Source organism: Tiliqua scincoides, chromosome 5, assembly GCF_035046505.1.
Source record: "Tiliqua scincoides isolate rTilSci1 chromosome 5, rTilSci1.hap2, whole genome shotgun sequence".
In the NCBI taxonomy this organism is placed as follows: Eukaryota; Metazoa; Chordata; class Lepidosauria; order Squamata; family Scincidae; genus Tiliqua; species Tiliqua scincoides.
In genome coordinates, this window is record NC_089825.1 from 126,588,847 (window position 1) to 126,599,078 (window position 10,232).

General features: G+C 58.2%; 1 protein-coding gene across 1 annotated transcript in view; it reads left to right on the forward strand.

Annotated features, from left to right (window-relative positions):
- Positions 1 to 9,955, forward strand: part of DNAH2 (dynein axonemal heavy chain 2) — a 112,769-nt gene extending 102,814 nt beyond the window's left edge. The window contains exons 73-85 of the mRNA XM_066630416.1: positions 684 to 870; positions 2,312 to 2,460; positions 2,801 to 2,984; positions 4,039 to 4,229; positions 4,960 to 5,151; positions 5,826 to 6,010; positions 6,735 to 6,963; positions 7,517 to 7,668; positions 8,061 to 8,175; positions 8,931 to 9,107; positions 9,399 to 9,473; positions 9,563 to 9,713; positions 9,801 to 9,955. Of these exons, the coding sequence (XP_066486513.1) occupies positions 684 to 870; positions 2,312 to 2,460; positions 2,801 to 2,984; positions 4,039 to 4,229; positions 4,960 to 5,151; positions 5,826 to 6,010; positions 6,735 to 6,963; positions 7,517 to 7,668; positions 8,061 to 8,175; positions 8,931 to 9,107; positions 9,399 to 9,473; positions 9,563 to 9,713; positions 9,801 to 9,955 (2,142 nt within the window). The remainder of the gene's footprint in view (positions 1 to 683; positions 871 to 2,311; positions 2,461 to 2,800; positions 2,985 to 4,038; positions 4,230 to 4,959; positions 5,152 to 5,825; positions 6,011 to 6,734; positions 6,964 to 7,516; positions 7,669 to 8,060; positions 8,176 to 8,930; positions 9,108 to 9,398; positions 9,474 to 9,562; positions 9,714 to 9,800) is intronic.
- The last annotated feature ends 277 nt before the right edge of the window (positions 9,956 to 10,232 follow it).

Consider the following 10,232-nt stretch of genomic DNA (forward strand, 5'->3'; position numbering starts at 1 on the left):
GCGTGGTTTTTGTGGGGCAGCAGTGAAGAAAGGGGGGGTCATGATTGAGACCCATAGCATTACGCATGGTGTGGAGCGGGAGAAGTCTTTCTCCTTGTCTCACGGTACTAGAACCAGGCTGGGCCATCTGACTGGTGGGAGATTTAGAATGGACAAAAGGAGGGACTTCTTCACACAGTGCACAATATGGAATTCATTTCCGCAAGGTGTGGTGATGGCCATTAGTTTGAATGGCTTATTTAAAGGGAATTGGACAAATTCACCGAAGACCAAGGTCTGTCAGTGGCTGCTAGCCCCAATGGCAATGAGGGCACCACCAGATCCAGTGGCAGGGTGTCCTGGGCCGGCCCATCCGTGAGGCTACACTTATTCCTCCTCTGGGAGAGTTGTCTTCAACAGTGGGAAATGTTCCCTCCTTTGGTCTGCAAAATCTGACTGACTGTGGGGCTTTAAAGAGCCCTGGCAGCAAGAGCACCATCATTTGCGTTGCGGGGTGCCCCCCCCCCAAAATGTGTTCCCTCTCCCTCCATTTTATTTCCTACTACGCTGGGCTGTATCTGTTGTTGGGTAGGTTCTCTGCTTCATACACCCATCCACATCCCCTAAAAGAGAAGGACCTTGACTAGCCATGCCAGAAATTCCCTTCTGCTGCCTCAGCCCTCTTCCTTTGCTGCCCCTTGCAGGTGCTGGACAGGGAAGGACAGATGGACAACCCCTGCCCGGGCTGGCTGGCTGACATCTACTGGGACAACATCACAGAGCTAGACAAGCTCACCAATTTCCATGGCATCATGAACTCTTTTGAGCAGTATCCCCGGGACTGGAACCTGTGGTACACCAACTCCAAGCCTGAGAAGGCTGTGCTGCCAGGTCGGGCACTGTGGGATGGTGGCCGGGCTGGTTTTCCCCCTTCTCTCTGCTGAAGTGACAGGTTCTGCAGTGAGGTTACAGCCTCTCTCTCTCGGGGAGAGGAGGAGAGAAGCAGGCACAACTGGATTCATATCCACTCCTGCCTGGAGGAGGGTGCAGATTGTTCACAGTGCTGTAGAATGCTCGGAATGTCAGGAAAGGGATGTGGTAGTACCAATGATCAGTTCAGGTCAAGATCCTGTCCTTGCCTTCTGGGCCAGCGCCAGGTTGATCCCCCTTATTACCATAAGAACATAAGCAGAGCCCTGCTAGATCCAACCAAAGTGGGTCCGTCCAGTCCGAGCTCCTGCTTCTTCTGTGCCCAAGTGCCAACTGGAAGGCCACAAGTTGGGCTGAAAGGCAACAGCCCCTCCCCACCCTACAGGTGCCCCTTGGCATTTGGCACTTGTAGGTTCAATGCCTCAGAACATGTAAGATCCGCCGTTAATTATCAGGGTGAGCAGCTGTTGACAGAGCTGTCCTCCTCCATTCATTTGTCTGGTGCCCATATAAATCCCGGAAAGAGGCCTGTTCCTATCAGCAGACCAGAAGGAGAGCCTGCTGCTGGCTCAGACCAAAAATTGGCCTTATCTGACATCCTGTTTCCCAGAGTGACCAAACAGATGCTTCCTGGGACCCACCAGCAGGGCTTGGAGCCTTTCTTGTGCTGTTGCTTCTTTCCCCCCACAACAGAATGAGCAGTTGGGGGATCCTGGGAGTGGAGAGGGGGCCCACAGGCTCCTCTGGGCCAGCCACCTGTAAGCAGCCAACTCACTGACCCCTAGGGGCAGCTCTTCTGTTTGAGCTGATCTTTTCCCACAGGGATAGGCAGATGGGAACACACTGCCAGAGCGATGTGTGGAAGGTGTGCAGGAGATTGGCTGTGGCTTCTGACTCCCAGTTGCTAAGCAAGAGCAACGAGGGAGACACTGCCAGACTCATGGGCAAGATGTCCACCTCTGAGCCTGTGTGTCCCGCAGCTGTACTAGAGGATTTTGTGCTTAAGAGTTGTGCTTGAGAGAACTTGCTCTTTCTTAAAAGTGCCATTAAAAGCAAGATGAATGGCTGGCCTTGTGGTAATTGCTTCCCTTTTGGCCTCAGTGTTGCTCACCTATAAAATGGGAGCATGAATTGGTGTCACTGACTTGCTGGCCAGTTTTAGAGGCTGTTGTGTTGGAATCCCTGATCTTGTGTAACTCGGTTGTGGACCTGCTTTTGTGTCCCACACAGGCAGGGCATCCCAGCTTATGCTCAGGGGGTGGAGCAGGTCCTTGGCTCCATCCCATGAAGCGCCAGTTTGCATCTTGCTCTGGCCAGTAAACTTGGGCTTCTACTTTAAAAAACAGCACCAGCACGGACACCCGCCCAGCCTGGTCTCACCACGTGCTCTTGCTCCCCACAGGCGAGTGGGAAAACTCCTGCAACCAAATGCAGCGGATGCTGGTGGTCAGGTCCCTGCGGCCAGACCGCGTGGCCTTCTGCGTCACTGCGTTCATCGTTTCCAACCTGGGCTCCCAGTTCATTGAACCACCTGTGCTCAACATGAAGTCTGTAAGTTGGTGGCGCGGTTGGCACTGCTGGCAGGCAGGCAGGCAGGCAGGCCTCAGTATTTATTTCTTGGCTGTCCGGCACGTAATCAAGAGGAGCTCTGCCCTACCTGTGTCTGAAAGGTGGGGTCTGGCTCTGGACCTTTCCCTTTGGGTCTTCCTGGCCTGCAACTGGACTGACGCAGGAGCAGCCGGAGCACAGACAGACTGGATTCTGGTCTCCAGCCCCATCCCGCCTTCATCAAGGGAAGCAGACACTTGCCAGCTCACCACAGCTCAGAGCCAGGGCGGGGTGGGTGGCTTCCTTCTCACTTCCCTGCCCTTTCTCTCCTCTCTGGGCACAGGTGGTGGATGACTCCACGACGAAGACCCCGCTGATCTTTGTGCTGTCCCCTGGTGTCGATCCCACCTCCTCCTTGCTTCAGCTGGCGGAACAGTCTGGCATGTCCCAGCGCTTCCATGCCCTCTCGCTGGGCCAGGGTCAGGCGCCCATTGCGACCCGCATGATCAAAGACGGTGTCCATCAAGGTGAGCACCAGAGGGGCAGGAAGAGAGAGGTGGGGCGAGGAGGCTGCACCTGGCCTGCTCAGTCCCTTCGTACATCTAGTGGTGGTGAATATTACGGAGCCCTTGTGCATGTGGCACTTTCATAGGTAAGAAGAATAAAGGTCCCCAGCCCAAGCGGCTCACTATCTACAATCGGTGTAAGGGAGAGAACACGAGGGGGGTGGACTGGGACAAGGATTAATTGGGGAAGAATATTCAGTTATCTCGTGTTCATGGACGTACAAGGTCATCGACAGGTGGGCAGGGGCTCTGGAGGGAGTTGTGACCTGACTGTGAGCGGGTTATGGCAGTGCTGTTGCTGCCACTGTTGCCATTTTGCTTTGGGCTCAGGCCGCACAGCTTGAGCAGCAGCCAGAACCAAGGGCCCTGGATGAGGTCTGCCCCACTGGAGACTTTGAATGGGGTGCTTTGGCCAGGCCCCCTAACCTTTAGAGGCACCTGCTCTCTCCAGCTGCAGCATCCCTTCTGCCCTGCCTTGTCTCGCCTTCCTTCCTCCCTTGATACGGAGCACTCTTTGGTGCCGCGTCACTCTCCGGCCCTCTTCTTCCAGTCAGTCTGAGAGGGAAGGAGGGATGCACGACACAGTAGCTGTGCTCTCTGATTGGCCGCCACCAGGCAGGAAGAGGAATCATGGCAGCGGCTCCTTGCTGGCCAGCGTGGCTCCTTGCTTGGTCAGCGTGGCTACCTACCTCTCTCCTGGAAGTTGAGGACGTGTTGCAGGTTGGGGTTTAAGGTGTGCCCAGCTCTTGACAGCTGACAACCACTGAAAGCCAGTATGTGGTGAGGTCTGCCTGGATACTCACTTCTCACAGGTGGGGTTAGCCTCATGCTTCGCGATGTGGTGGTAACACCTCTGGCTGCTCCCATCCCACAGTTTCAGAGCTCTCCTCCCCATCTTCTCCCCACACATTGTCCACTGGGGCTCCTCCTTGGATACTCTGCATCTTGGTCGTTTGCCCACAGTCAGAGGGGTTCTCTGCGTTTGATGCTTAGCAATATTTCCGTTTCCTGGCAGGCAACTGGGTCTTCCTAGCCAACTGCCACCTCTCTCTCTCCTGGATGCCTCAACTGGATAAGCTGGTGGAGCAGCTGCAGGTTGAGGAGCCGCATCCTTCCTTCCGCCTCTGGCTGAGCTCCAGCCCTCACCCCGACTTCCCCATCTCCATCCTGCAGGCCGGCATCAAAATGACCACAGAACCTCCCACGGTGAGAGCAAGAGAGGGGCCAGGCTGAGTCACAGGGGAGGGAGGGAGGGGAGCCAGCTCTTTCCCAAGGCTGTTCTGTTTGGACCCCCCAACCAGGCTCCATGCCTGCCCTGAGGTTCTCAAAAGCCACGGGGCTGGGCCTTCACTTCCCCTTGGTCCGAGTTACTGTTTCACTCCCATTCCTGGTGGATTGAGAAGGTCATGCCAGGTCTGTTTTCTGTGGCAGAGACACTGAGGGGTATCTTGATAAAACTCTCTTTGCATGCAAACATGTGGCTCGAGAAGGACTTGCGGTGTCACAGTCAGCATCACGAGTGTCCATGCTAAGATGCACATGCCCCTGGACTCCAGGAGCTTGAGAGTGCATGAGACCAGGTTATGCTCTCAGATCTCCCCAGCAGTAGCCAGAGCCCCATAAACAGGAGCTCCCCAGCTCCTGGACTGGAGTTGTCTCCAGTAGCCAGAACTGCCATCACGGTTCTCCAGCACCCCCTGGAAGGGGTGCTGCTAGGAGAACTGCAGTCCAGGAACAAGGGCAGGCCAAGCAAGTGGCACAGCAGCCTTGAGATATGGCCTGGAACTCTTCGCTTTCAGACAGGGGTGCAAGGCAAGCTTCAGTGGAGCAGCCCAGAGTTCTCTTTCCCACCCTCATGTTCCTGACTTGTTGCAATGCTGAGCTCGGCTGTAAGCTTGTCCTCCTTCCCCCCCCCCCCCGGTCTCTTCCCTTGCAGGGCCTGAAGGCCAACATGAAGCGCCTCTACCAGCTCATTACGGAGTCTCAGTTCAGTCGCTGCACGAAGCCGGCCAAGTACAAGAAGCTCCTCTTTGCCCTCTGCTTCTTCCACAGCATCCTGCTGGAGCGCAAAAAGTTTCTGCAGCTGGGTTGGAACATCGTCTATGGCTTCAATGACTCAGACTTTGAGGTGAAAAGGCGGAGGACAACCTGGGGTGGTTGGGAGAGGCCACAAGGGGGGGAGCCTTGGGAAAGGGGCTGGGCCACCATCTTGGGGCAGTGTGCGAATGAAGCACCCGTGGTGCTCCCAGAAACCTGGCATCAGGGTCACTGAGTCAGACACTGGGACTCGATAAGATGGTGGGGTGGCCAAGCCCACCTGGGGCTGCAGGAGGCCTCAGTGATGTCCTGAAGTCCGAGGAGGCCGTGCAGGCTGCTCTGCTTCACCCATGCACCGGCAAGGAGGCTTCACTCTGAGGCCCCGGGCCAGTGGCCTACCTTGCCGCACACCACACTGGGGCTGTGTCCGCTCTTGCTTCTGAAGGGTGCCCTCTTCCCATTCCTTGTTCATGGGGCTCCAGGGCCTGCTCCTTATCCCCTGCTTCTGCTGATGGCAGCCACTGCACCTCTTTCTGACCTGCCATATTTCTTTAGGATGTGGTGCACAAACCCAGGCAGACAGATACATAGTAAGCATAGAACAAAGAGCCGCTGGGGCTGACAAGTGTGGAGGAGAGATGGATGGGCAGGTTGGTGGTGGCCCTAAAGCAGGCTGCCTACTGCAGAACAGGGCACCACACACTACAGCACTCTGGCCCTTGGGACACCCAGAGCCTGGCCCCAGCTGACCTGCCTCTTCCCCAGGTGTCCGAGAACCTCCTCAGCCTGTACCTGGATGAGTATGAAGAGACACCGTGGGACGCCCTCAAGTACCTGATTGCAGGTGTCAATTACGGGGGCCACGTGACAGACGACTGGGACCGCCGCCTCCTCACGACGTACATCAACGACTACTTCTGCGAGCAGAGCGTGACCGCCGCTTTCTACAAGTATGGGGCCTGGCAGGGAGGCGGGGCCCAAAGGAACATGGCTGGGGAGCAGGGCCGGGTGGCTGAGTGAAGGGGAGAGGGCCTCTTGTCACAGAGGATGGCCTTGTCCTTGGGGGATGGTGGCAGGCACAGGGCCCTCTTCTTGCGGGTGGCACAACCTGACGAGACTCGGATCTGGTCACGTTCAGGGCTTTGTCCTGCAAAAGGAGGTGCAGTGCCCTCCTTCTCTCTTCCTCCTTCAGGACAGTCCTCACCAGCGGACTGTTCTCCCAGTCCAAGAGGAGAGGCCTTGGCTGTAAGGGAGGCCTGACTCTCCTGCTTTCTTGTCGCGGGCAGGATCCCGGGGGCTGCTTAGCCAGTGCTGGAGTCTCTTTGCATCAGTTTTTTCACCTCTAAGGAAAGCAGTGCTGCTCTTTTTCTTTCTGCTCTTCTTCAGTGTTCTGGTCACGCACCTCCTCACGTGCCACCAGCCCATCTCCTGCCATCCCACACCATTAGTTAACATCCTTGCTATCTTCTGGCTATAAAATGTGTTCCTGAGTTCTGGCACACTCTGTAGGCTGGCACTACAAAGGGACAACTGAGAGGGCCTTGCAGTCTTCAGACGTAGCATGCGGGCGGGGTAGGGCACATATGGGACAAGCGTGGAAAGGGGGCCCTCTAGGTGAGGCAGATCTGCACTCAGGCCCCACAGATAAGTGAGTGAGCTTGTCTGTCTTTGCAGGCTCTCTGTTCTGGACACCTACTACATTCCCAGGGACGGCAACCTGGCCTCCTACAAGGAGTATATCAGCCTGCTGCCTGGCATGGATGCCCCAGAAGCCTTTGGCCAGCACCCCAACGCTGATGTGGCCTCCCAAATCACTGAGGCCAGGACCCTCTTTGAGACGCTTCTCTCGCTGAAGCCCCAGACCACACCCACCGGAGTGGCCGGGCAGAGCAGAGAGGACAAGGTACTCAGCAGGGGGTCCAGACTGGTGAAGGCATGTGGGTTTGCCTTGTCACCACAGTCCTTGATACAGAGCCCCTGTGACGCCCCCTGTATTTACTGGGCCCCATGCAGGCCCAGCAGGCTTCCTGGAAGCCAGAGGAATTCCTGAAATGAGAAGCTCTGAGGCTTCTCATGTGTGTGTGTGTGGGGGGGGGGGGTTGGCAGGTTGGGATGAGCCATTGCTGCTTTCTGCTGACAGCAGTGGACTTTGCTCATGCTCAGGCGCACTGCTGTGGCACCACGCCTTCTGAGGCTGAGCTGCAATCCTGAGCCTTGGCCTGCAACACCAAGTCCCTCTCATGGCCTGGCCAGGGTGTCTGTGGCATGGAATCCCCTCCTTCCTGCTGCTTCTGTTTTCTGAAGCTGGTGGGCTAGATGTGGAGGCTGCTTTAGCCAGCTGACCCGAGGCCTAAGACCTTGGGAGCTGCTAGAAGCCTCTTCGGAGGACTGGTCCTGGAGCACAAACCAGCCAACTCCCCCCACCACCACTGCACAGCAGCTTTTTCACCCTGCAGGTGCTGGAGCTTTCAGCCGATGTGCTCAGCAAAATCCCGGAGGAGATCGACTACGAGGGCACCTGCAAGGTGCTCTCTACAGACCCCTCCCCTCTCAACGTGGTCTTGCTGCAAGAGATCCAGCGCTACAACTCCCTGCTGGTGGTTATCCGGTGAGCGCCTGGACCTGGGAGGGCGAGGGGGGCACAGCCCAAGTTTCATGACCTCTTGGTCCTTCCCAGCGTCAGCCCACACACACAGTCCCTGCGATGGTGAGGAGGTGTAGGCAAAAGAAGCAACCCTGGGCTGAGATTGCCCACAGTGGAGCTTCACTGTGCCCGGATGATGAGCATAGTTCCCCCCATGACCTCACTCTAAATCTGCTCCCTGCCACAAGAAGGGGAATTGAGAGAGCGCAGCAGTCATTTTCCATCCCTGCCTGGAAACTGTGGGAAGTGCTCTCCGCATGCTCAGGAGCACTTGTCCCTTGTCTGCCTCCCCCTAAGGCTCAGCTTGAGCAAGGGCTGTCCTTTGTGCAACGCCTCTCTACTTCTATCCCTGGCAGGTCGTCCCTGCTGGAGCTCGAAAAAGGCATCCAGGGCCTGGTGGTCATGTCCACAGACCTGGAGGAGATCTTCAACTGCATCTTTGACGCCCGGGTGCCCCCCATGTGGGAGAGGGTAAGACAGAGAGAAAGGGGGGGAGGCTGGATGGGGGCTTGTGGGTCTCGGGCTTCCCATCTGTCTTGGACAGAGTGAGAGACGAGGGCACTGGGTAGCTCAGGGAGGAAGTAAGTCTCTTCCTCTGTTTGGGGATTTGGGACACTGCAAAGATGAGAGTCCAGGAGAGGCACATGCAAAACGCCTTGTGGGACTGTAGGGCTTACACAGTCCTGATCTGGGACACCAGCACTGATCTGCCGGGTTGTTCTTCCACAGCTGCCAGTAACCTGGTGCACCCCCCCCCCCCAACTTCAGATAGGCAGAATCAGTGCAGCTCCCCCAACAGGATGGCTTTGGTTCCTCCCCAATCATGCAAGCAGGCAGATATGCAGCTCAGGGCTTTAGGTCTCCTTACACAAACTGGCTAAGGGCTAGCCCTTCTGCGCTCTTTGGGGCTGCTTACACCACCACCCCCCCAAACCAGACTGCCCTTCCCACCAAACTTCAGGGCTTTGGAGAGAAACTCACAGCTGAATTCCCAACAGTTCTGTGCCCAGGCAGTTCCCCTTTTTGTTTCTTCCTGTCCTGGGATCAAGATTTCCCACCTAGGAGGGGGAAAATGTCATGTCTCTTCTGGGGAGCAAGAAGCCAGGTATTTCCACATGGTAGAAGATCGGCCTCTGGGCCAGCCAGTGCTTGTCACTGGCACTTTTTGTGGGGCCAGATAGTCCTCCCTGCCTGATCCCCCTCCTCTTCTGCCCTCTTTTTTGCAGGCATATCCATCCCAGAAGCCACTGGCCGCCTGGACCCGGGACCTGGGCCAACGAGTGGAGCAATTTACCCGCTGGGCCAACACTGCCCACCCTCCTGTGCTGTTCTGGCTCTCGGGCTTCACCTTCCCAACAGGGTTCCTGACCGCTGTGCTGCAAGCTGCTGCGCGACAGAACAATGTACTGAAGCACCCAAGTGGGGCCTGTAGGGCAGGGCTGGGGGCAGGGCTCCAGGCCTCTGGCCAGTCTTCAGCTGGGGCTTGAAAGGGAGGGAATCCATGGGGCTCGGAGGGTTCAGTGGGTACGCTGAGGACCCAGCTGCCTGGCCTTGTGTCTGGATCTGAAGAGAAGGGAAGAGGGTCTCAATGGTTAGAGCAAGGGGCAGGTAGATTCTGGGGGGGGGGGTTTATATTAGATGGCAGCGACCCCTGGACTGTGGGGGTCTCATTCTGCCCCCTCCCTTCCCCCCAGATCTCTGTGGACACCCTCTCCTGGGAGTTCATTGTCTCCACGGTGGATGACAACAACCTTGTCTACCCGCCCAAGGTAGGCGCCCTCTCTCCCCTGCCCAGCAGTGCCAAGCCAGCCCGGCTTCTCTGCCTGGCAGTGCCCCCATCGTGCCCCTCCGCTCGCAGGAAGGCGTGTGGGTGCGAGGCCTCTACCTGGAGGGTGCCGGCTGGGACAAGAAGAACTCCTGCCTGGTCGAGGCGGAGCCGATGCAGCTGGTCTGCCCCATCCCCACCATCCACTTCAAGCCCGTGGAGAACAAGAAGAAGAGCGGCAGAGGTGAGGGCTCCGCTGAGCAGCCGGCCGGGGGGGGGGGCGGGGAGCCTCCCTGGGCTGCGCCGCTCACCCGCCGCCTCCCGCCCGCAGGCATGTACTCCTGCCCCTGCTACTACTACCCCAACCGGGCGGGCGCCTCGGGGCGGCCCTCCTTCGTCATCGGCATCGACCTGCGCTCCGGCTCCACGCCCCCCGACCACTGGATCAAGCGCGGCACGGCGCTGCTGATGAGCCTGGACGCCTGAGCTGCGCGCTGTCCTCGCAATAAAGAGCGATGCTCCCGCCCTGCGCCTGCCGTCCGCTCGCTGGCTTCCGCGCGCGGCTGGGGGGCCGCCCCCCCCTCCCCGGCCGGGACCCGCGCGGGCCTTGCTTGGCGGGCCGGCTGGAGGCGGGGGCGGAGGAGGGGCCGCGGCTGGCTGGCTGGCTGGCTGGGCGCCCGCCAGGAGCGGGGCTGCGCGGCGCGCGTGTTGGTGCGGCGGGGAAATGGAAGTGCGCAACCGGGAGGCGCGGCGGGCACCGGCG